Source organism: Vulpes vulpes, chromosome 15 (genome assembly GCF_048418805.1).
Source record: "Vulpes vulpes isolate BD-2025 chromosome 15, VulVul3, whole genome shotgun sequence".
Lineage (NCBI taxonomy): Eukaryota > Metazoa > Chordata > Mammalia > Carnivora > Canidae > Vulpes > Vulpes vulpes.
This window is the reverse complement of record NC_132794.1, coordinates 18,281,283-18,305,817: the sequence shown is the minus strand read 5'-3', so window position 1 is coordinate 18,305,817 and position 24,535 is coordinate 18,281,283. Positions and strand designations below refer to the sequence as shown.

General features: G+C 40.6%; 2 protein-coding genes across 2 annotated transcripts in view; one reads left to right on the top strand and one right to left on the bottom strand.

Moving 5' to 3' along the window:
* MRPL39 (mitochondrial ribosomal protein L39) overlaps nt 1-10,853 on the bottom strand; it is a 47,499-nt gene extending 36,646 nt beyond the window's left edge. The window contains exon 1 of the mRNA XM_072740902.1: nt 10,811-10,853. The gene's annotated coding sequence lies outside the window, so the exon portion shown is untranslated. The remainder of the gene's footprint in view (nt 1-10,810) is intronic.
* The window catches only part of JAM2 (junctional adhesion molecule 2), a 62,625-nt gene continuing 48,266 nt past the window's right edge, over nt 10,177-24,535 (top strand). The window contains exon 1 of the mRNA XM_072740904.1: nt 10,177-10,609. Coding sequence (XP_072597005.1) covers nt 10,543-10,609 — 67 coding nt within the window. The 5' untranslated portion in view covers nt 10,177-10,542. The remainder of the gene's footprint in view (nt 10,610-24,535) is intronic.

Here is a 24,535-nt window from a genome sequence, read left to right as displayed (position 1 = left end):
GTTTCTTTCTTTTTTTTTTTTTTGTCACGAATGAATTAGCCTTCCAAATTCTAGTCAAGACCTCCATAAATTTAAGCTTGTTTTGACAGTGATAATTTCTCTTGGATCAATTGAATAGGTGGAGCCAGTAATAAGGCAAAGAGATTTTACCTACTTTACCATTTTTGAAGAGCCAGCAAGTCAGCATGGAGGAGAGACGATACTGAATTAATGCAATACATTTTGGTTCCTTATTTATAAAAATAGACTTAATTTTTAATTAATTTTTGAGGGTATAAAAATGAAGTTTCAAAATGCGTATGAAATAAATGTGAAAATTCACAGCTATACAGAAAAGACATAGTATAACAAATGCCATATACTTGCTACCTACATTAACAATCTACTGCATTTAACTGCTTTTACATTTTTCTGAAGCATTTTAATATGAATTACAGATAGATGACACTTCATCCTTATTTTTCAAGGTTTTTTTAAAATAAGAATATTTTTACATAAAACACAGATTTTACTTAACTAAGACTTTTGAGGTTAAAACCAGAGATATTTCCACTACCACAAAGCTTTCATTGTTATTCCCATCACTTTTTCCCCAACCAGCAGGAGATGAGGAAAAAAAAAAAAAAACCCAAAACCCTGGACCTGTTAGAATTGGTCCAAGTACCAGCTGAGACTTTATTTTGTGATGTTTCCAGAAGAGCCTTGACAGCAAAAAGCAAAGTTCTTTTTAATTCTACACTATTGACGAAGACTGTGGTCAAGTTAGGCCAAAAGCCAAAGCTCTCCTCATTGAAAAATGCTGTGGAAGATTTGCCTAAATACCAGCAGCTTTTTCTTAATTGAGAATCTCGGCTAACATGTTGGAGCTTTTAAAAGCAGAAAGAAGGGAGTATAGAAAAGAGATAAGATGAAGATCAGAAGAGAGAAGACACAGAGCATGTTATAAAGCCCAATTCAAATGTCACCCAAAAGGTATCTCTCTCTTCTATCTCCCGATATCCCTTTCTAACACTTGATTTACTATGATAAATTGAAGTATAAACAGTTAGTAAGAGACATGTGTGTTTGTGCGAGGGTGCATGTGCGTGCATGTATGTGTCATGGCTAGGGGTAGGAAGAGAAAGAAAAATTCTGGAGTAGTTGAGTGGAAGCTGCTTGCTATATTGCCATTTTCCCAGCAGCGATATATGGTATTATTTTTAGAAGACCGGTTAATTCTTCATTTTTAAATTGAAAGACTGAAACATAAGAGTCATCTAGTTTTATAGTTGAAAGTGCCTTTAAAATCATATACCTTAGTCCCATCTTCTATATATGAGGAACTGAAGTTCTGGAGGTATTAGCTTATCTAAGAGAGTATCTAGGAAAAAGAAATGTTGCTTCTGGAATGGCCAGTGTATCCTCACTTTTGATTTTCAGTACTCCAGGATGTTTCATCTCTATCCTAGGAAGGAATAACAAGGATGGCCGCTTCCACCAGGGCTCTAACCCGGGCATCCTGCTTGTTAAACAGCATCCATCCCCACGGGGCATTTTCAAAGTCTCCAGTGTTCCCTGCCATTGTGTTCACTGGCTCCAAGCCAGCAGACAAGCATTTGAACTTCTGTGCCTGGGATGATTCCTAGCACTTCAGAGAATCAACAGCCTGCCTTTCTTCATAATATTACACTTCCAGGAAAAAAAAATATTTTTGAAAAGTGTTCTAATTCCTAGGAGTATTTACATCTAAAAGACACAAGGCAAGCCTTAAACATTCAGTGAGAGGATAGGGTTTTAAAGGATATCATGTGAGAAAATATGCCCTCTTTTGACTTTTCCAAAAAAACGTAAATCTTGGCTTGTGCAATGGACAGAATGTTGTCACTTACAGTGTTATCTGTGGTGAAACTAAATGCGAATTTGAGTTACTTTTCCTTGGAGCCAAAAAGAGCATTCTGGAAAGACTAAAGCTCTCCACCTGGCCTAAAGGAGACAGATCCAAGAACACAGCGGAATTCCTAAATCTTTGGGAGTGAAAAGGCATCATTCTGTTCCTTGTCCATCCCATCCGGTTTTTGCCAGAGCAAGGTAGATCAAGTTCATTTGTGTTCTCCAACACCCCTGCCCAAAGATCTTAAAGATGAAAGAACACAGCTGAGATGCTGGTAAGAAAAGTTCTTTTAAGTATGGAATTCCATCAGCATTAAGAATTTGATTATGCAAAACATTAAAAGTTTTTACAAGTATATTAAAGAAAAATTCTTTGGGGATATAAACACCAAATAAATAATAAACAGCCTGTTTTGCTACACAGACTTCTATTTATCTGCCTTATGTTGGAGTACATACTAAATCCCATACTTCAATAGAGTGCCTTGAGGGCTAGGCCCAAAGAAAAAGGCTACTATCTTTTTGTTTTTGTAATTCAAGAAAAATTAACCAAAATGCAAAGCATACTTTTTAAGTCATGCTTTTCTTTGTTGGCACAATGGCAGAAATACTCTCTTGGCAAATAGGCAGATAAGAGACTCTACTACTAAAAATTCAATATTGCCAATGTCAATCTGGCCACGAATCTAAAGCTTGCCAATTTTTTGCCCACCGATTACCTTGCGGAAATAATTAGACAAAAGCCCAAGTGTATAAGAATGTGCGTCACAATGTATGTTAAAAAAGCAAGACAACCTCAAAGTAAATAAAACATGAATCTGTTAAATAATGATTATATCCCTGCAGTAAATGCTAAGGTACCGTAAATGCTAAGGACCCATGCTGCAGCAGATCGATTGATCTGGAAAGATATGGAGGTAATAAGAAGGGTCAGACCTAGAACCATGTCTTGTTCTGCCATTGACCATTTGGGCGTCCTGGGGCAATTTTTTGGACCTCACTCCTACCCTCATTTCCTCCAGTGTTCAATCAAAGGAGATGACGGAAATACGGTGCTTAGCAATGAAATTGGCATATAGAGATACTGAAGCTTAAAAGTACTCTTGCCTTCACAAAGACATTGTTAGGTGCTATGGACTAAATGGGTTGTTTCCCCTCAAAACCCATAGGTTGAAATGGTTATCCCAATGTGACAGTATTTTGAAGATGGGGCCTTTGAGAGGGAATGAGGTCATAAGGGTGGAACCTTCATAAATGGGATTAGTGTCCTTATAAAAAGAGTCCAGAGAAGCAGCCAGCTCTCATTCTGCCATGTGAGGATACAATAAAATGATGGCTGTCTGCAACCCAGAGGAGGACCCTTGATAAAACCTGATCATGCTGGCACCCTGATTTTAAGAGTTCTGGCCTCCAGACTGTAAGAATTACATTTCTATTGTTTATAAGCCACCTAATATATGGTGCTTTGTTATGGCAGCTTAAAGAGACCAAGTTATTAGTTTAAAAAAAAAAAAAAAAAAACAACTTACAGCCCAATCACATTCTTGTCAGAGATATATAGATCTATATATTCATCTAGTTGCTAAATATTTATTAGGCATTGAATCACTGACACTTTGTTAAGAAAAGAGACTATGAGGGCAGCCCGGGTGGCTCAGTGGTTTAGCGCCACCTTTGGTCCAGGGCCTGATCCTGGAGACTGGGGATCGAGTCCCACGTTGGGCTTCCTGCATGGAGCCTGCTTCAACCTGTGCCTGTGTCTCTGCCTCTCTCTCTCTCTGTCTCTCATGAATAAATAAATAAAATCTTTTAAAAATTAAAAAAGAAAAGAAAAGAGACTATGAGATGAAAATCAGATGAACTCTGCCTTCATGGGGTCCACAGTCTATTACTGGTGACTGATTGGGACCAATTGAGTTTAAAGTCCCAGCTGTGATGCCAGAAAAGAAGGGGCGGGGGGTGAGAGCTTGCAATAGTAGGATTTGATCCAATCAGGAAGGGCAGGGAAGTTTCCTAGGGAAATTGCAATTTAGCAGAGACAGAAGGATGAATAGGCCTTGATCAGAGGAGACAGAGGTATATGGGAAGCTGTGCACATAAATGGGTAATAAGCACATTGAGTCTAGAGTGAGCCAGGTGCTATTCTAAACCTTACTCTACCACCCACAGGCTTTTGTGGTTCTGGCCTGTAGCTCAATGTCTCTGTCCCAATGACCTCACCTATAAAACAGACATAATAGCTTTCCTTATTTAACATGATTATTATGAGTTAAAATAGCCAAAATGAAAAGAGCTTAGCACAATGGCCTACTACTTGGAAAAATTTTAATAGATGCTAGATAACACCAAAAGTAGGGGAGAAAAGAATGAAGATACAAGTGCAAAGAGGGAGCAGTGTATGCAAAGGCCCTGTGGGAGCATGGTAACAAAAAGGGAAGGAAGCCATGTTGGTCAATCTGCTTTTATCCTGAAAGCTGCTAGAAGCCACTGAAGGATTTAAGCAGTGGGCATTCCATGATCTCCATCATTCTCCCTCTCAACCTTGGTGCTACAGCCTTACCTGCCAACTCTCATTCTCTAGCACTTGTCACAAGGCCTTCACACATGATGTTTCCTCATCATAGGCTGTACTTTCCACCTGTCTCCTCCTACCTCCTTCAAATTTTAGGCTAAGTGTCATTCCATCAGAGAAGCCTTCCCTTACCTCCCAACCAGGCAAAGCCTTATTGATAGCTCCCCTAGCATGCCAGCTTGCTTTGCCTGATTGAGGTCTACCGCTTCTACCTACATCTCCAGAGGTGAGACACTGTCTGTCAATGAGCTCCATTGTGTCCCCCAAACCTTAGCACAGTGGTTGGCCTCTAATAGGATTTCATATTAGGTAATGGAAGACAAAAAGGTGGGAAGAGAAGGAGGAAGGTTAAAAAAAAAAAGTGGAGAAAAAATGAAGTAGGGTGAAGAAGTGATAAAAATCAACTCAATTTTAGGCTTAATTTTAAAATTTTAAAATCAACTTAAGTTGATTTTAAGTGCCCCATCTATGTACAGATGTTCTAAAATCAGGGAAAATGGATTTGGAGTTTGAGTGATCTAAGCTAGAGATCTGTCCACCAAAAAGTCGTTAGAACTTGCAAGAAAACCAAAGCAAGGAATGGGGAATAGCAGGGCCTTTGAAGACGATGGTTTGGGGTCACTACCTGTATGAATGTGGGCAGATTGCTAAGTCTTTAGGTCTCCTCCAAGAACCAGAGAAGGATAATACCCTATCATAGCCAGCCACACTTCCAACAACATTCCTCCGTATGTTCAGGCTGCCTCATACCCAGCTGGTCACCCAGAGTACCCTGAATATCTTTTTCTTCATCCTAGGGGAAGAGAGAAATGCATTCCATTGGAGTCCATCTTTTCAGATACCTTAGCAGTTAAGAACATGAGTCTTGGAAGTCCGACAAACCTGGGTTTAAATCTGACTTAGTGATTTCCTAGTTGCCTAGTCCTGAGTCAGGGACTTAATTTTTTTTAAACCTTTCTTCTCCTCTCTAAGATAATAATGGCACCACTTCACAAAGTTGCTTATTAGATAACATTTATGAAGCGCTTTGCACAATGTCAGACATAAGTAGTGCTTAATAAATGTTAACAATTAATACATTATCACTATCTTTAGGATACTGGAGAGCAGAGACCAAAGGAAGAATCACTGAATCTTGCCCAAATTCTTTCAGTATCCTCTCATCTGGGCTCTATTGCCCCAGATCCAATATGTTGAGTTAGATGGCAGAGCTCCCTGTAACTCAATGGAGACTTCTTACCTTCCCCACTCACTCTTTAATTAAGGACACATATGAAGTGTAGTTGTTCCAGACAAGGAGTTAATGGGGAGAAACCAGGTAGTGACTTGGGTCAAGTTGTATGCAGAAAGGCAAACCTGTTCCAAGCCAATGCAGAAAGATCCATGCTGTTTTGGGGGCTGCATCAAAAAAGGTCATGAGTGTTTGAACAACCCCAGGCCTTGTTGTTTCTTCTTGCCATGTGATCTTGAGTAAGTCATTTCACCTTTTGGGTCTCATTATCTATCATCCTTTTTTTTTTTTAAGATTATTTATTTATTTGAGAGAGAGAGAGAGAGAGAGAGAGAGAGAGGAAGCAGGGGGAGGGGCAGAAGGAGTAGGGGAAGCAGACTCTTTGCTGTGTGGGGAGCCTGATATGTGGCTCAGTCCCAGAATCCTAAAATCATGACCTGAGCCAAAGTCAGATGCTTAACTCACTGAGCCTCCCAGGAGCCCTCATTATCTATCATCTTTAACTGTGACACAAGAAAAAGGAGAATGGAGGAGGGAATGCAGTTGTGAAGTATCTCTAAGTTCTCAAGTTGTCACAATTCCATGGTTATATGGACTTGTGCCTGTCCATTCTTTGTTGACTCTAGCAAATGTTGGTTAGATGCTAGCTAGCTCTTCCCCATGTAAATTTCATGTACAAAAAAATCATTTTTACATTATCTAATTCTTTATGAAATTGCTAACTATCACTCAACAAAGAAGCCAACCATTGAGTTGATAATAAATGTGCTTTTAAAAAAGAGAGCATTAATAATTTACTGATTGCTGATGAACTTCACTTATTTGGCACATAGGACCTCTGTAGGGTTGTTAAGTCATTTGAGAGCAAAGAATGTGAAAGAAAGATATTCCTGCTTGTAGTAATTAGAACCAGGTCTAATGAAGGTTTTTTTTTTGTTGTTGTTCGTTTGTTTTGTTTTTGTTTTTCTTGGAAGAAAGTTTTGTTATAACGTAACTGAAGGAAGATGTCACTTTGGGAGAGTAATGAAGGCTATATGCTGGAGACACTGTGAGTTTCTCTGAATAGTTTATTTGGCTGGAGAGGGATGTGGTTTGAGCACAAGCCATGAGTATGCTTGTGGGTGTATCAGAATGAAATGTTGAAATGAGGATTATTCCAGAAAATTATCTGAGGAGATAATAATGAGGGAGAAGTAATGAGGATCCCATTAGTGAAAGACCTTAAATTCTATCCATAGCTTAACATTTCTGGGAGAGACACTTGGGAATTTATGTGGTTCTGGAAATGAAAGACTTTTTTTTCTTTTCTCTAAATTGCAGAGTGTAGGCACACTTTCCAGCACCTTCTCCACACCCATGAAAAAAAATAACCCATCCAACACAGAAATACCAAATCTGAGGTGTTGTGAGAAGTCCCTCAATTTAAACCCAGCCCTTCTCTCCATTGCTTGTTTTAGGAAATGTGCCTTGACACCTCCTCAACATTACCTTGAATTCAGAATTGGAGTGGATGGAAAGAATTTTAAAAATGGTACGATGTCCTAAAGTACCAAATCCCCATTTATGTTGACCTGACAAAACTGTTTATAGTGGCAGAATGATTGCAACATATGGGAAGAGAGGGAGCCCAATATGATCACAGAGAGCAGAAGCCAGTTGGAGGCACTCCCTTTATTTCCTCTCTACTCCTCCCTACAAGCTGCCCCATGCTGCCTGGAGCAGGGATTCCTACTAGCAGAACAAACATGAAACCAACTCCCAACCACTTGCCAATGAAGTAGTATTAACTATCGCTATTCCTTTCATCATCAGGCTGGTGTTTGTAAGCATTTCATTATTTGTGTTTATCTTAATGCACTAGTTTTATACCTCATTAAGTACAGAACACACGTCTCTAAAGTTTTTTCTACAAGTTTTTTGGAGGCTTGCTTTCTCTATTGTCCAAGTGGTCAATGCCCTTATAGTTGCTAACTGCCTGAGAAATTCTCCATCCCCTTTTTGGCAGGTGATGCTGGAGACACTTCCACCTTTGCTCCTCTTTCTCTTCCATTTCTCTCACACTTTCTGACTGCTCCTGTCTGTGTTCTTTCTCTAGGTCTTCTTTTGTTTTAATTTTGTAACTGCATTTTGCTTTTTTTTTTTTTTTAGAGCAGTTTTATGTTCACAACAAAATGAAGCAGAAGGTTACAGAGACTTCCCATACATCCTCCCCCATTATCAGAATGGTATGTTTGTTAAATTTGTAAACCTACATCGACACATCATAATCACCCAGAGTCCACAGTTTACATTATAGCTCACTCCCGATGTTGTATACCCTATGGGTTTGGACAAATATATATTGACATGTATTCACTACTGTAGTAGTAATATTAGAGTAGTTTCACTATCCTAAAAATCCTCTATTCCACCTATACATCCCTCTGTTTCCCCTAATTCCTGGAAACCATTGAATTTTTTGCTGCCTCTATAATTTTGATTTTTTTTCTATGTTGCTATTGAGAGCATCAAATATGGCTAGTGTGACTAGAGAACTGAATTTTAAATTTAACTGAATTCAAACCTACATAGCCACATGGATCTAGAGGCTAACATATTTCACAGCACAATTCTAAAACATGGATTTTCTTTTTCTTCGTCTTCTTCTTCTTCTTCTTTTTTTTTAATCTACCCTGGAGTTTTCAGAAGTTAACTCCAGAATAAGGTCTAGAGTCTGTAGTATGGCACTGAATGACCCTCATAATCGAATCCCCTTTTCAGGTCTTGCCACCTCCTCTGTACCAATCCTACATATAAACTGGCACTGTAGAACATTACTTTACCTTTAGGTACATTGGCCATAATTTTTAGATCTCCCAGCTTTAGATCCTACTCTTCCCTCTGTGTAGAATGTCCTTTGCTCATGTTATGCCTTCCAAAATCTGTAACTTTCCATGCCTAATAAAGCACACCCTCCAACAGAGGAACATCCCCTTATCCTTGACCTTGAACAGGCCATTAGAATCTCTCAGCCCAGTTTTCTCATCTGCAAAGTGAGAATAATATTTCTCTCCCTTACAGAGTTCTTGGGGGATTAGATTAGCACTATCCAGACTCCAGCACTGAGAAAGCACTCAATAAAAACTGCTGTTACTTTTTCCTGTTCTCCCACAACACTTATCATGTGGTATTAGAGGTCTTTCCAGATGGGACACTCTCTCTCTCTCTCTCTCTCTCTCTCTCTCTCAAGACTAGGAGCTCATTACCAGCAAAGACTCAATCTTGTTCAACATTGTACACCAGCATCCAGCACAATGTAGCTATTTGACAAATGCTTTAAGTGGATGACAAATGATGGAGTGAACCGATTACTCACATATGATGTCACGGAATAATAATTAAAAAAATTACCCCCTTTTAATGTGTGTATCTTTAGGGAGGAGCAAAAGAGATATATAGCGGCAAGAATGAGAAAAGAGAACGCCAACAACTTCTCTTGTAAAGCATTCCATTTTCCTGGTTCCTGCCCATAAAATTGTTTAAATTTGTGTCCCTTCTCCTTGCTTGACTGGAGTATAGCTCTAACGTTTTGGCCATTTTGACTTCCCGGGTCCTCGGCCCCTCCCTGCCTTGGGCATCAAGCTTCCATCACTGTCACCAAGGAAACAGCAGGGATGTCTCATTCCTTCCTCACAGCTCTGCATATCTCAACTCTGGTCGCCTTTGTCCAGTGAGCTGAATTCTTCATGTGCTCCCCCCTAAAGCAACTGTCTTCTATTCAGCCCTTTATCCATTATTCTACCTTTAAATAATAATAATAATGATAATTTAAAAAGAAGCCTGATGTGTAGCAATTTCTTCTCTTGGGAATGGTCTTTTCCCGGACCTGTCACTATTCTTGAATGCACCATTTTCGGTGCCTAGGAGCAAATACAAAAATTGCCTGTTTAGCCCTTGGAGTGTGTGCAAGTCGAAGTGTGGGTCAATTCTAAAGCAGGCAACGGAGCATTCATGATGGGTTTCCCTTTGAAAAGCACAGTAGACCAAAAATAAACCTGACAAAGGGCAGCTGTGGAGTTTTAACACGTGGAGAACTCCACGGGCAGCAGTTATGTAACTGGAAAGGGCCGTGATAAATGTTTCACGCCGCTGGATGAACTTCCAACTCGGACACGCGAAAAGCAAAGAGCAGCAGCAAAACGCACCTTGACTCTCCGAAGAGCCAAGAGCTCGCGCAGAGGGGCCCGGGCTGCTGCCGGATCGAGCCGGGCCCGGCGCGCGTCCCCAGGGCTCTCCTCCTTCCCTCCCGCGCCCAAGGCGGAGCCGGCGAACCCCATCTCCACCCCCCCCCCAGCGCCTCCCCCCGCAGCTTCGCCAGTTGGCCAGAAATTTTCCAAAAATCTCCACCCCCCTAGGCTGAAAACCCAGAAAGTTTTGTGCCAGGGGGAAGGAGCAGAGGAGTTGGAGCGAGGCGGGCGGAGCTGCCCCCCCGCGCCCCCGCAGCCCGCGCCGGGCTCCTCGCCCCGGGGACAGCTGGCAGCCCCGCGCCCCGCCAGACACAAAGCCGCTGCGGCCCGCGGCGCAGGGGCGGGGGCGCCCCCGGGGCTTCCCCTCCGCCGCTCGCCTCCTCGGGCGCGCTCCTTAGGGCCCAGCCCACACCTCGCCTGCATCCTCGCCCTCCCCCACCCCCCCCCAGGAGCGAACGGAACAGCCCAGACCCCCGCGCTGCCCCGTCCCAGCCCTCGGGCAGGCCACACCTGCCCCCAGGCTGCCCCCCGGCCGGGCACCGACCCCCCTCCCGCGACTCTCCTCCGCTCCCGCCCCCAGAACTTCAGGGGCCCCCGCCCGGCCTCCCCGCCTCCGAGGAGCCTCCAGCTCGGACCCCGCGAAGATGGCGAGGAGGAGCCGCCACCGCCTCCTCCTGCTGCTGCTGCGCTACCTGGTGGTCGCGCTGGGCTGTAAGTTGCCGGGGGGGCCCCCCGCCCCTCCCCCACCCGGCCCCACCCCGACCTGCGGCCCCCGCGGCCCGGGCGCCCGAGCGGGAATGGGGTGCGGGCGGGCGGGCGGGCGTGGGGGGCGGCGCGGGGTCCATCGGTTTATCGTATTGTGTCCGTTCGGGTTAGAGGAGGTGAAAAGAGTCCCCAGCGGCGGGGGCTGACCTGCTTCCAAAGTTGGGGTAAGTTTTCAAAGACGCAGGCACGCGAACTGAACGCGCGACTCTCTAGGGCCCGTACTCCTCTAAGATGCTGAGACCTCAAGGTGGCATCACGGGGGGGGGGGGGGGGCGGCCCCCCGCCAAGTACCGGCGGACGGGGCAGGGCTGGGGCTGCCTCGCTCCGAGGACCGGGAGGCGCGCGCTGGTGGGGCGGCAGGGGCCGAGGGGAGCCCGCGCACTGCGGTGCTCGGAGCCTCTCCACCTGCACGTCTCTATCCAGTTAAGGACGCTGTGCCCGCGGGGGACGTGCAGCGCAGGGATTGTTAGAAAGAGGCAGGAGCTGGATGAACCAGCAGCGGGGGGACGTCCCAAAGCCCATCTCACCGGGGTGGTTCCGGACAGGATTTTCGCGGATCCTGAGCTCATGAGATTTCAAATCTCATTGAACGTTCAAACGTTCACGGGAACGTTTCCTATTATTTGGTTTCCTTCGGGTTAACTTTTTAGGAAAATGGAGGAAATCGAACTAGATCTTAAGCACTTAGGCAGTGGAGACCCCCCTTTTCTATTGTTTTTCGTTTTTCCCTCTCTCTCTCTCTCTCTTTTTAATAGAAGAGTTTTTTTTTTTTTTTTTTTTTTTTTTTTTTTTTTTTTTTTTTTTTTTTTTTTAGAAAAGGTTATTATTGTTGCTATCCAAGCCCTGGCAATATTTAACATAAGCCGCCGGATGAGCGTCTAATACCAAAATACAATGACTTTTTCCTCACACACGCTCTTGCTGCACATGAGAGTATCGCAGAACCCAACGTGGTGTGAGCTTTGTACCTTAGGGGGGGAGGAAGGTGCAAGTTGTCCCAGTGAAGGGGCATGTGCTGACCTATGCTATAGAAAATCAAACCAGGAATCGGGGCTTCACAATAAAACCATTATGCAGTTTTGAAGTTGGTATCATGTTGAACACACAGAGGGGGAAAAATGCAGTAATGCTAAAGGACAACAGAGAGACAGGCTGGAGGAATTGTCACCGAACTGTTGGGAAAGTGGGGTATTTCGTTGACGATCCTAAATTTCAAATTAAAAAAGACTGACTTTAGAATTGTCGCTAATGAAAAACAGAGAAAATGGTTTTACTCTGCTATTCTTATTCAGTGATCAAAATAGAAACAATACACCCGCAGTTTGGATGTGTAGGGAAGAAATAACCAAGAGGCAAACACAGGCTTAGATGAATGGGCAGAAAAACCTCTCTTTCAGACTTCAGGTAAATCTAATCAGTGTCTCTTCTAACCCTCACTCCTAGCGGGGAAGAGTTTGGGAGTGTGCATAGACCTTTTCTGTGTTCCCCGGGATGCCACAAGGTCTGGCATTGCAAGAATGTTTTCTTTTCTTTTCTTTTCTTTTTTTCAAATAAACTTAGTTATTCTATGATAGTAGATTTGAGGAAATATTGTGAAGATAGTATGGGGAGTTCCCATATATACCACATCCACCTTCTCCTTTTATTAATATTTTGTTAGTATGTATGATACATGTGTCATAATTAATGAAACAATATTGGTATGTTACTATTATGAACTAAATATTTTATTTAGAACTCCATATTTTATTCAAATTTCCTTCATTTTTACCTGATGTCCTTTTTTATTTCAGGATCTCATCCAGGATACTATATTACATTTAGCAGCCCTGCCTCCTTAGGCTCCTCTTAGCTGTTACAGTTCCTCAGACTTCCCTTGTTTTTTTATTACCTTGTCAAGTTTGAGGAGTACTGATGAAGTATTTTATTGAATGTCCCTTAACTGATTTTTTAAAATGTTTTCTCTAGATCCTATATCAGTATGGGCTTATGAATATTTATTTTATACTTTGGATTTATAGTCCAATGTGATTTTATTTATTTTAGTACTGAAATGCTTCCAGCTTTGACCACTGGGAGTTCTAGTGGTTTCTATATCCTCTGACATACCTCCATTGCTATATATATTTTTTTTGTTTTGTTTTGTTTTGTTTTTTGTTTTTAGTGCTTCTTACTTTCTGGTAACACAGAATGCTTCAGGCTGGTCTTGTATATTTCCTGCTCCAGGCCTAGGATTGGCCATTTCTCCAAAGAGCCCTGGTTCCTTTTATTGGAGAATGGTGTTAGAAACCAAGATGTACGTCTACCGCCATAGCACTCTGAACAAGCCTTGTCTTATCTGCTCTTGGAAGCTAAGCAGGGTCAGGCCTAGTTAGTACTTGGATGGGAGAAACCAAGGTGTAGGCATTATTGAAGAGTGTTATTGAAAAGCAAGAATGTTTTTCAGGGCTGTTTCACTCCACAGTCCTATTTGTGATTTGTCTACTCAGGTTTCATGTTGAGATCCAAAAACAGTACTACGGACTTTCTTGAATATTCTCTTTTTAAGTTCTCAGCAAATGCATGAGATAGAACATATCTTCAACTTACAGTTCATGACCCTCAACGCTCAAGCAACATCATTTATGGAGACTGGAAAGAATGGAACTGGGATTTGAAGATCTGAGAATTTGTTCCATAGATAATTGGACTTCTCTCTTTTTCTAGCTGAACACTTAACCCTTTCCACTATCTTCATTCAAAATTCAAAAAAAAGACTGTGGATTTCTTATTCTCTAATTACAGACTCCTCTTTTTAATATCCATCCCAAATATAACTGTACCACCCTTTTGTCCTGATCCTATTATATATAATACCATACCTATTCCATTCTTTCCTTTTATTTTTATTTGTCCATATTCTTATTTCTTTCTTAGTAGTCTGGAAGACTTTTGTAGCTGCTGCTGCCGCCATTATTTGGACTATGAGTTCAGTGTACCTTTTGAAATATGGACATTTACTTGTGTGTTTAATGAAACTATATTTTTGTTTACCATTAAAATGGGAGCTCCATGAGGGAAGAAATTTCTTTATAGTTGCTCCCACTGTATGTACAGTGCTAAGCAAAGTGCCTGATGAATAGTAGGTGTAAATAGATACCTGTTGATCAGATAGGAAGGGAATGAGGTGCAGTATGTGGAAGAAATGGATGGATGGAATTAATAATTGCAATATAAATCATGACACCCTAACTAATGCCAAATAGGTGAGGTGTCAGATTTCTCTGAGGTGCCATTTAAGCCAAGCAGTTAAATGTTAATGAGAGCAGTGTGCTGTTCTTGACACTACCTGGCTGGTAGCAGTTGGTCTTCAAATCTGGACTGGAACCCAAGCCGGGCCTCTTGGCCTGAGTCTGTAATATTTCATCAACTGATAAGGAATGTGGAGGAGGGAGAAGTCAGGTCTTCTGCAAAATCACAAAGTTCTGCCCCAGTAGTGGAACTGACCCAAAAGAGCACTCCAGGGAACCAGTGCCAGGAAAATTCTGCCCTCTGTAAACATTGTTAAGAACAAAGCATCATCTGCAGAGAACAAGTTCCATCCTGGCATGATCTTAATTATCTGATGAAAATAAAGGTCAGGTTAGGCTTACTGGTAGACCTGATAACGGTTTTAAAACTGAAACAGAAATGGCCTTCAAAGGGAAGAAGTCTAAAACAAAAAAATCAGCATAAAGAGAAAAGTAAATTCCTTAAGACTGAAAATACTCATTATCCTTCCACCAGAGCAGTTTAATGAGAGGAGCCTCTGTGCATTTACATATGTTTGCTCTACCCATGGTTTCTGTAGAGAAGATGTTTTGAACTCTGGAGGCTAGAGCCACTGTATTGAAGTTGAGCCAGAAGAAATCTGTAAAGGCCATTACTTAAAATAACCTTTTCATCCCATAACACTGCTGAGTCAGTACTCCAGTATACCTGTGTTGCCACATTGATGCTTTGAGGAAGATGAAGGTGAAGACAGAAGAGGGGAATCAGAATCTAGGTCAAGTGCTTTCTTTGGCAGAAGCAGAGAAAGAAAACACTGGGTACTGTTTTCTTGGGAGGTGTTACTGTTCACATGACCAGAACTCAGAAAAACAATCCAGCTGTATGAGTTTTCCTATTGCTGCAGAAACAAATTACCACAAATTTAATACAACACAGATTTATTATCTGAAAGTTCTAGAGGCCAGAAATCTGAAGTAGGTCTCACTTGGCTCGAATCAAAGTATGGGAAGGGCAGCTATCTTCTGGAGGTTCCAGGGGAAAACCAGCTGTTTTTCCAGCTTCTAGAAGCCATTGGCTCGGGGCCCTGTCCCTCCAGCTTCAAACTCAGTGGTGCCAGGCTGCCATAAATCTTGTTCTCTCTTTTCTACCTCCCTCTTCCACTTACAAGGGCCGTTATATTTACATTGGGCCTACCCAGGTAATCCAGGATTATCTTTCCATCCCAAAGTTAGCTGGGTTAGCAGCTTCAATTCTATTTACAACCTTAATTCATATTTACCATGTAAGGTAACGTGTTTATAGGTTCCTGGGGTTAGGATGTAGACATCTCTGGGAAACCATCACCCCAACCAAAATTAGGGTGTGCCCAGTAACGTGTAATCAGCCTTGTAGCCAAGAATATTCTAGATCCCATGGAGTGACCACAACTTTTACCTTTAAATTATAATTTATAGTGATAGAGAACTGTATTTTTTGAGTTATATTTCAGATCACAGAGTGTAGCAGTAAAGAACACGTACTCTGATGCTGAGTTCTGTGTGCACTTACCAGCTAACTGATCTGGTATGAGCTATTTGGTCTGTGTGTGTCAGTTTACCCATCTGTAATGGTGATGATCCCAATAATAGATTTACTTTGTAGAGACGTAGGGAGAATTAAATGTGTACACATGTCTAGCACACTTAGAAAACTTGTACTGTTATTGTTGATAACATTTGGAGGTGGTGGAGTTAAATATTCATATAATCATTTATAATGGATTTCCTACAGTTATGAGGGTCCTATTCCAAACACAGATAATGAACTGTTTCATAAGTTTATTCTAGTTTAAACAGTTTTATTTACTTTTATTATTTAAAGATTTTATTTTGAAATATATTTTTTAAAGTTTTATTACAGAATACTCATGCATGTATATCTGTAGCTACCTGTCTATCTACATGAAAAGAATATGCTAGACAAGTAAAGGAGTGGGGAGACCATTTCAGATACGGAGGGAACAGTGTTGCACAGAGGTACTTGGGGAAAAGCAAGCAGGGAATGGAAGAAGTTCCATATGGCCAGAGCATGGAGGACAGGGGAGGATGAAAGGTCCCCGCCAGGTGGAAAGAGGGCCTTGTGGGTCAAATCAGGATTTTGAATTTATCCTAAAGACTAGGAGAAGCCGTTGAAGGCTTTTTAAACACTGAGTATCAGTTATATTTGCCTTTCAAAGAGAACACAGTGGATGGAAGTGTGGAGAATGGGCAGGATGGGTGGATGGGATGTTGAAGTGGGGAGCCCAGTGAGATGCTATTGGAGTGGTCCAGGCTACTTCTTAAGTAATAGGAAGTATTTTCTGTGGCTCATTGAAATATGTATATGCACATATATGATTAGACATTTACATTCACCCACAGGAAATTGTTTTATATCTGAAATGTAGTTAGTTAAATTTAATCAGGGATTTGAGAAAAATGGTGCTTTGGTTTTTAAGGAATTTTTAAAAATTGTGTACACTGCAAATATTTCCAGCTTCCTGTTCAGTTCCCAACATCTAAACATGAAACTTTGGGGCCGCTATTTATCCTCTTTCAGTATTATTCTCTTTCCCACCCCTGGTTTTGTCTTCCCTTGGTATTGTTTTACCTGTTTCCCATGTGGCCATCCTTAGGCGGGTGATTAGATTGGATTTGATGGGGAAAAAGAGTGGCCCTCTGTATTACTAAGTGTGTGAGGGTGTGCATGTATGAGAGATGCAGAGAGATAGAGGGATAGAGGTGGAGAGAGAAGGAGGAGAGAGGGACCAAAGGAGAGAAAGAGGAAGAAAGAGTATGCTCAAATGAATGCTTGCTACCAGGACCACAGACTCCTACTCTTAAAATCTTCAGGCAGTGAAAGGGTTGGAAATGTTTGCCACATTTTATGAACAAAGAAGCAAAGAACCACTGGACCTAGTCCCATGAAAGTGTTTCAAGAGCTATTCTCTTAGCTCTCCACTGTCTCGGCTCAAACAGTACTAAGCAAAAATCTTTGTGATCTTTTTTTTTTTCTTTTTAAGATTTATTTATTTTGGTGGGGAGGGGGAAGAGAGAGAGTAAGAATCCCCAACCAGACTCCCCACTGAGCGTAGAGGCTGACACAGGATCCTGAGATCATGACCTTAGTTGAAATCATGAGGAGATGCTTAACCAACTGAGCCTCCCAGGCACCTCAAGAATCCTTGTGATCATAACAGATGGGAGTTTTAGTTCTTAACTGAAGAATTTTGCCTTTTTCTCTACTTTCTTATGTCATTATGTCAGTTCTTATTTGTTAGATTTTCTGTTTCATTTGGGTTTCCAAAATTTTTCACAGGGAGTGTTTGGGACTGAGTTGTTTTTAAACTGGTAAAGAGTGAAAAAGCCTAATCTGGTCTTTCTCCTTTATTCTAGGCATTCCCAGTTCACTTATTCTCCTTTTGTCAAAGCAGTCACTTGCTGTTTTCAGTTTTAGTTTTGCTCACACTGTAAAAATTTGTTAAATACTTCAAGGGCATAATCAGAGACAAAAGTAGATCATTGTTGAATGCATTTACTTACACATTTAACTAAAAACAAGGTATGTATAGGGTAAATTCCAACAGTACAGAAATGAAAAATAACTCCTCTGACTTTTATTCTACTCCTTACAGATAACTCACTCTTAAGTTTTTTGCATATAGTTCCAGAAAAATTGGGGGGGAAATATAGTTCCAGCCTATAGGAGCATACCTGTATAGTTTCTTTAAAACTAAAAATCAGGGGCACCTGGTTGGCTCAGGTTGTGATTCCAAGGTCCTGGGATCAAGTCCCACATTGGGCTCCCTGGGGGGAGTCTGCTTCTCCCTCTGCCTATGTCTCTGCCTCTCTCTGTGTCTCTCATGAATAAATAAATAAAATCTTAAAACACACACACACACACACACTAAAAATCAAAATTTACTATGCTTATTGTTCTGCACCTTCCAACAAATCAAACCATATTATATATGATATTCTGTGCCTTCCTGCAGAAATATATTTAGTTTTTATTTTTTTTAAAGATTTACTTATTTATATTAGAGAGAGAGAGAGAGAGAGCACGTGAGTGGGGAAAGGGGCAGAGGGAGAGATTCTCCAAGGCCAAGTGCGGACTCCTTCCTGAGTGCAAAGCCTGGCGGGTGGGTGGAGGGGCTTGATCCCACATCCCATGAGATCTTGCCCTGAGCTAAACCAAGAGACAGAAGCTTAACCAACTGAGCCACCCAGGCACCCCATGCAAAAATTTTATTTTTACTAGTAAATTAAGCCACAACCCAGAGCTCTGTCTCACAGACAGGACTCACGGTAACATCTTGCAGAGGCCTTTAAATTCCGTAAGCCAAAGTGCAGCAGGAGCTACCTTCTAGTTAAAACCAACAAAAGTAAGTAGGGAAACAAAATGAATATAACAAAACAGAAGGACATAAACTCCCAAACCAGCGACCAAATCTAGAAAGGAAAAAATTCCAACTCGGATACTGCGGAAAAAAAAGCCCAAAGTAGAGGGTAAGGGGCCAACGCCCAGAGAAGACCGACACCAGCAGCGGCTGAGACTTAGGGACAAGTGCAAGCTGATGCTATTTTGAAAGGAGACCAAAGAAGAAGTAATGACCACAAATAAAAAGGGAACATGTTGAACTGCTGGGAAAGTGCTAAATTTGAAAAGGAAGAATTGTGCTAATGTTTATATATATATATATATAAAATGCTCTACAGGCACTTTAAAATAGGAATGGATTCTAATCAGAAGTTGAGCTCCTACCGTGGAATAAATGATAACTCAGGAGTCTGTTTGTCCAATAATCTAAACATGCAGTCAGCTATGTCATTAAAAAATGGGATAAAGGGGCGCCTCGGACGAAGGCTTAGGATGAAGGCTTAGTCGGTTAAGCTAAGCGTCTGCCTTCAGGCTCAGGTCAGGATCCCAGAGTCCTGGGATGAAGCTGGTTGGGCTCCCTGCTCAGTGGGGAGCCTGCTTCTCTCTCTCACTCTCTGCCCTGCCCCCTGGCTTAGGCTCGGGCTCTCTCTCTTTCTCTGTGTCAAATAAATAAATAGAATCTTTTTTAAAAATGGGATAAAAATTGTACCTAAGCTGATGGGAGCTGTGGATCATTGTACTTTGGCCCCAAACAATGCTTTTGGTCCCAGAACAAGTCAGATGCTTTTGCACCCTGTGTGGGTGTGTGTTAAGGGAGTGAACTACTATTTTAGATAAAATGTTTTAGACAATGTTTCTCCTTCCCAGCCATTTTCTCTGCTGTTGTGTTATCATTGTTGAAATTTTCTCCATGTGCCAAATGCAATTACTCCCTGAAGATCTAACCCGCTCCTTCTCTCTCTCTCTCTCTCTTTTAAAAGATTTTACTTATCTCCTTGAGAAAGAGAGAGCACAAGCAGGGGAAGGGATAGAGGGAGCGGGGGAAACAGACTCCCAGATAAATAGGGAGCCAGATGCCAGGCTCCATCCCAGGACCCTGGAACCATGACCCAAGCCAAAGACAGATGCCTAAGCCACCCAGGTGCCCCAAATACCTTCTCTTAATCCTCCCCAGCTCATCCATTCCTCAGAGCCAAAGTCTACCACATATTATTATACTCCTGGTGCTCTTGGTATGTTCCTGCTTCCCTTACAGTACTTATTGGGCTACTGCTAACTCTGTTTACATGTGCTTCTCTCTGGATTGCCAGTTTGTCAAGGACAGAGACAATACATCATTGCGTCTAGCACCTAGAATCATGCCTGGCACATGATGATTCTCTGATAGTTCATTGAATAGAAGGGAGTAACCTGGAGTTTAATGTTTATTTGTTTCTTAGCCTCCTAAAATTACATTTTAATACTAGGGAATCCTAAGACATACGTAAAATTAATTTTCCCTAATAAATAAATAATAAGTAAATAATTTTACTGCTCTTAGAACTCCCACCTCCCTCATAATCTGTAGCCTCCCTAGAGTTTAGAGTTACATGGTAATATAGAGACTGGCCTGCGTTATAGAGTTTTAAGAAATTTTGCTGATTGCCTAATGCCATTGTGTATTATAAAAAACAAAAACAAAACAAAATGAAAAACCCATATAAGCTCCTCTTGAATTAGTGATTAAAAGCTCAGATGAATTAAAAGCCCAGATGAATCAAACAATACCTCCTTTCAAGTCTCCTGAGATAAAATTCAACACAGGATGTTAGGGAGTTGTAAAAGTACTCTGTGGAACAGGGGATTCCAGACTTTCCCCTCGTGGTCCGCTCTGCTGATACCCTAGCAATCCATGTCCCACGATAGGTAAAAGTTTATTAAGAGAGAGGGGAGGGCCCAATCTTTATTTACAACCAAAGATGGTTTTCCTAGGCATTCGTGTCCAGTAGTCCTATCTTCTTAGGGATCTTGACACCTGCTTATTAGCAGTGAAAACTTTCTTCTGGATCCAGGTGACTCACCAATTAGGTCCAAGGGTAGTCTCTCATTGCAAATGCCAGGGTTAGATGCATCCTAAGATTTTCAGCTCTGGTGTGCTATTCTCCCAGAAAATCTGCCAAAATGTTCAAAAAAACATTGCCTGGAGCACTGGTCCTTCAGACTTTTTTTTTTTTATTCCATGTCCTACTTCTCTTAAGAAGAACGTATGCCCCTGGGACACCTTGAGTGTCTGCCTTCTGCTCACGGCATGACTCCCAGTCCGGAGATCAAGTCCCACATGGGGCTCCCTGTGAGGAGCCTGCTCTCTCTCTGCCTGTGTCTCTGCCTCTCTCTGTGTGTCTCTCATGAATAAATAAATACAATCTTTAAATAAAAAAAGAAGAGCATATGCCCCAACATACAGTTTTGGTAATTAATTATATACACATATTTCTGTATCAATATTATTGCATTAATTATAAAAGATGTATAAAATGAGTATCAAACAAGTGAGATAATGAAAAATAAATCAGCTGTAATGTCTTTGGGCAGAAGTGAGGTGATGATTGTCCTATACTACAGCAATTGATAAAACTTCTATCATTAAAACACTGTGAGACTAGTATATGAATAGACTGACAGATCAATAGAATAAAATATAAAGTCCAGGAATTGGCCCAAGTTCATTTGGAAATTTAGTATAGCTATGAGATGTATCTATATATAAAATAGGAGACTCTCAAACTGTAATAAAGTATTGTAATAAAAACTGTAATAAATATTGTTACAATTGGGTAGTCATTTGAGAGAAAATGGATCTGATTCTGAGTGTACATGATAAACTCCAAATGGATCAAAACTCTAAATGTCAGTAAGTAATAAGTTCATCCCCCTCCCCAAAAAACCCCAAAGCATGCATGTATTCTTCTATAAACTATATATCAAAAGAATATCTGCATGAAAAAAAAATAAAATACCACACACAAATCGAAAGACAAATGACTAATTGGGAAAAATATATCTGCACTTTAAATCTCAGCCAAAGAGTATTGCCACTGATATACAACAAGCCTTAAAAATGGAAAGAAAATAAAAATATAAAGAATAAAATGGAAAAATGGCATGCATACAGGACAAACCCCAGAGAGTTCCCAGAAGAAAAATATTAATAGTTCTTCAGATATGACACTGCATTCAACATCACTTAAATGCAAATTAAACTGTCACAAAGATAACCTCTCTCCCCTGCCAGATTAGCAAAAACACGTAACTCATCTGCATCCTCTATTATTGAAGCTCTGTGCAAACAGGCACTCTCCCTGCTGAGGGGCTGGGTAGTGATCTATCTGCCATGGAGAAAAATTCAGCAATATGTAGAAAAATTGTGTGTCTACTTTGACTCATCCACCCCACCACTGGGAGCCTGTTGCAAAGCTGCATTTTAAAAAAGGTAAATGAAACAAAAAAACAGGACATGATTGATGAATCGGATTGCTTATTTCAAAATTATTTATTTATTATAAAGAAGATTGAAAACAATCAAATGCCCACAATAGGAGATTGGCTGAATAAATAACAGAATGGTATGCAATGGAGCCGTAAAAAGGAATGAGTATGATCTCCATGTATAGGTATCACAAATGAGAAAAGCAAGGTGCAGAATAGTATAATGTAGCACGTTGCATTTTATGTAAGAAAGAAATACTGGAAGGTTAAATGAAGACCACTCACAATGGGTGGAAAGGGGCAGAAATGGAGCTGATTTCTTTTAATAACTTATTACATAGATTTGGTTGTAAAAAAGAAAATGTCTGTTTCAAAGAAAAATTCACTAAAACCGCCATCCTAAACACTGAAAACAAGTGGCAAGAAATAAACCTACTGTGTATCAAAAAAAAAACCTACTGTGTATCAAACCAGCGATATAACCATGCAGAGGAAAGAATTATTCCAGTCTGAGTTTAGAATGTAATATTCCACTAAGTAGGAGAATTTATTTTAAGGATAAATAAAGCTGCAAATACATTTTTAAATGAAAATAATTTGAAACAAGGGTGTTATTTTTGAAATTATACTGCAGGATAATGCAAATCAATAATTGTAATGACCTGAATATTAAGATTATCAGTGAAGGAAAAAAGATACATATATTACGTTTTAAAACAAAGTAAAAGTCCTTCATGTGTATTTGAATTGGAAATAATCCGTATGAACTAAAGCTTTTTTTCTTTCCCAAACTGCATATTTCCTATCTCTGTCCCCTAAAAAGTTCTAGGTGAAATAACGACCTGTATCAGTTAGTTTTAATGAAGTAACAAATAACCTAAAAATCTCAGTCATTGGACAGGTTACTTTTGCTTACATCCCCTTTTGGTGTTTCCATGTCAGCTGCAGAATCTCTGCTCTGCATGTCTTTTTCTCATCCTAGGCCCCAGGCTCAAGTAGCTAACCTGTTTGGGACAGACAGTTCTTGTGGTCAAGGAAAAAGCCAGAGACAGATTGAACTATATTAGCCTTCAAGCTTTCGCTTACCAGGGTATATGTTCATTGGTCAAAGCAATCACATGGCCAAACCTGCCACTGGGTTGGGGAAGTGTATCCTACCTGCCAGGAGGCCCTGGATATCATGTGATAGCAAGTGGGAAGGGAATGAGTAGTTGGGAATAATAATAAAATCTATCCTACAGCACCATAAAAATGAGCATACACATTGTGATCTCTGAATACCATTCCACGCTAGTAGTGACCAGGGATCCGTAGAGGAGCTTCGGATTCCATGTTTAGGGTTGGGTGGATAGGAGTCTGGGAACATTTATTTTGTTGTGCCAGAAAGCAAGTAATCTCCCAAAGCTAATGGGATCGTGTCTAAAGGACACAGGAATCAACGTAAAAAAGGCTCATTTTGAACAAATTAGAGGCAATTTGAGAATCAAGAATGAAAAAACAAGTTGGAGGCAACTGATTTAAATATGTCAAACCTATTTCTTAAGTGTATTAATTACAGACACTTAAGGCAGCCCTGGTGGCTCAGTGGTTTAGCGCCGCCTTCAGCCTAGGGCCTGATCTTGGATCAGTTGGTCCCGGGATGGAGTCCCATGTCAGGCTCCCTGCATGGAGCCTGCTTTTCCCTCTGCCTGTCTCTCTCTCTCTCTCTCTCTCTCTCTCTCGCTCTCGCTCTCACTCTCACTCTTGCTCTCTCTGTGTCTCTCATGAATAAATGAATTTAAAAAATAAAAAATAATAATAAAAAATTACAGACACTTAAAAGAGAGAGTCAATAGATTAAAAAAAAAAAAAACCACAATCATTACACTTTGGTTACCCTTAGAACTAACTATGTCAATGACTCCTTACCCAATTTTTAACAATCAAAATACAGAAGTAAGCCTGCTTTCCTTATGTTTGTGTATATAACATATAACCTTGACTGATAGAGAAAATTCTTCTTTGTAGAAGTCAAGCTAGTAAATGTGCAAAGATAATAGGAAAAACAATAGAATCTAATAATCATCATCTTGCAACATGTCATTGGTTCATCATATAATTATTAAAAATTAGACAAAATGTTGACAGGGACCTTTCAAATGGAATGGCCAGTCTGTTATCACCTAAAACCACTGATAAATCTTAGCATCATTAAAAGTCGGCCAATCGTGTAATACAACAGCAAGCGCATAGCATTCCCTATGTAGTGTTTGTGTTCATCCCTCAAAAAATAATAATAATTGACCTTTATTTGAATCAAGCCTCTAGGCAGGGTACCTTCTTTTTACAGGAAGGTAGATGCACCGATTAAAGACACACCTAGAAAGTGGGTTGTTCTGCAGAATAACTGCTAGGTTTCCACAAGTCAACAAATAGGAGAAAAGGGCAGGTTAACTCTGGATTAAAAACAAAATAGGACAAAAAGCCTAAGAAGCAAGTGTAATGCTGCAATGTGAATCCCAATTCAAAAAAGATATAAGGCAAATCTGATTAGGGCAGATTTGCCCTAATATATATATTATATATATATTAGGTATAATATATAAGTATATTATATAATCTATAAGTATTAGATTATACTAAGGAATGAATTATAATTTGTTATTTTAATGTTATTGTGGCCCATAGGACTTTAATTTGTATTGATATCTCCTAAAATAATAAAGAAAATTGATTGATGTATAGGATTTAAATTTCTCAACAACAAAAAGGATAGATGAA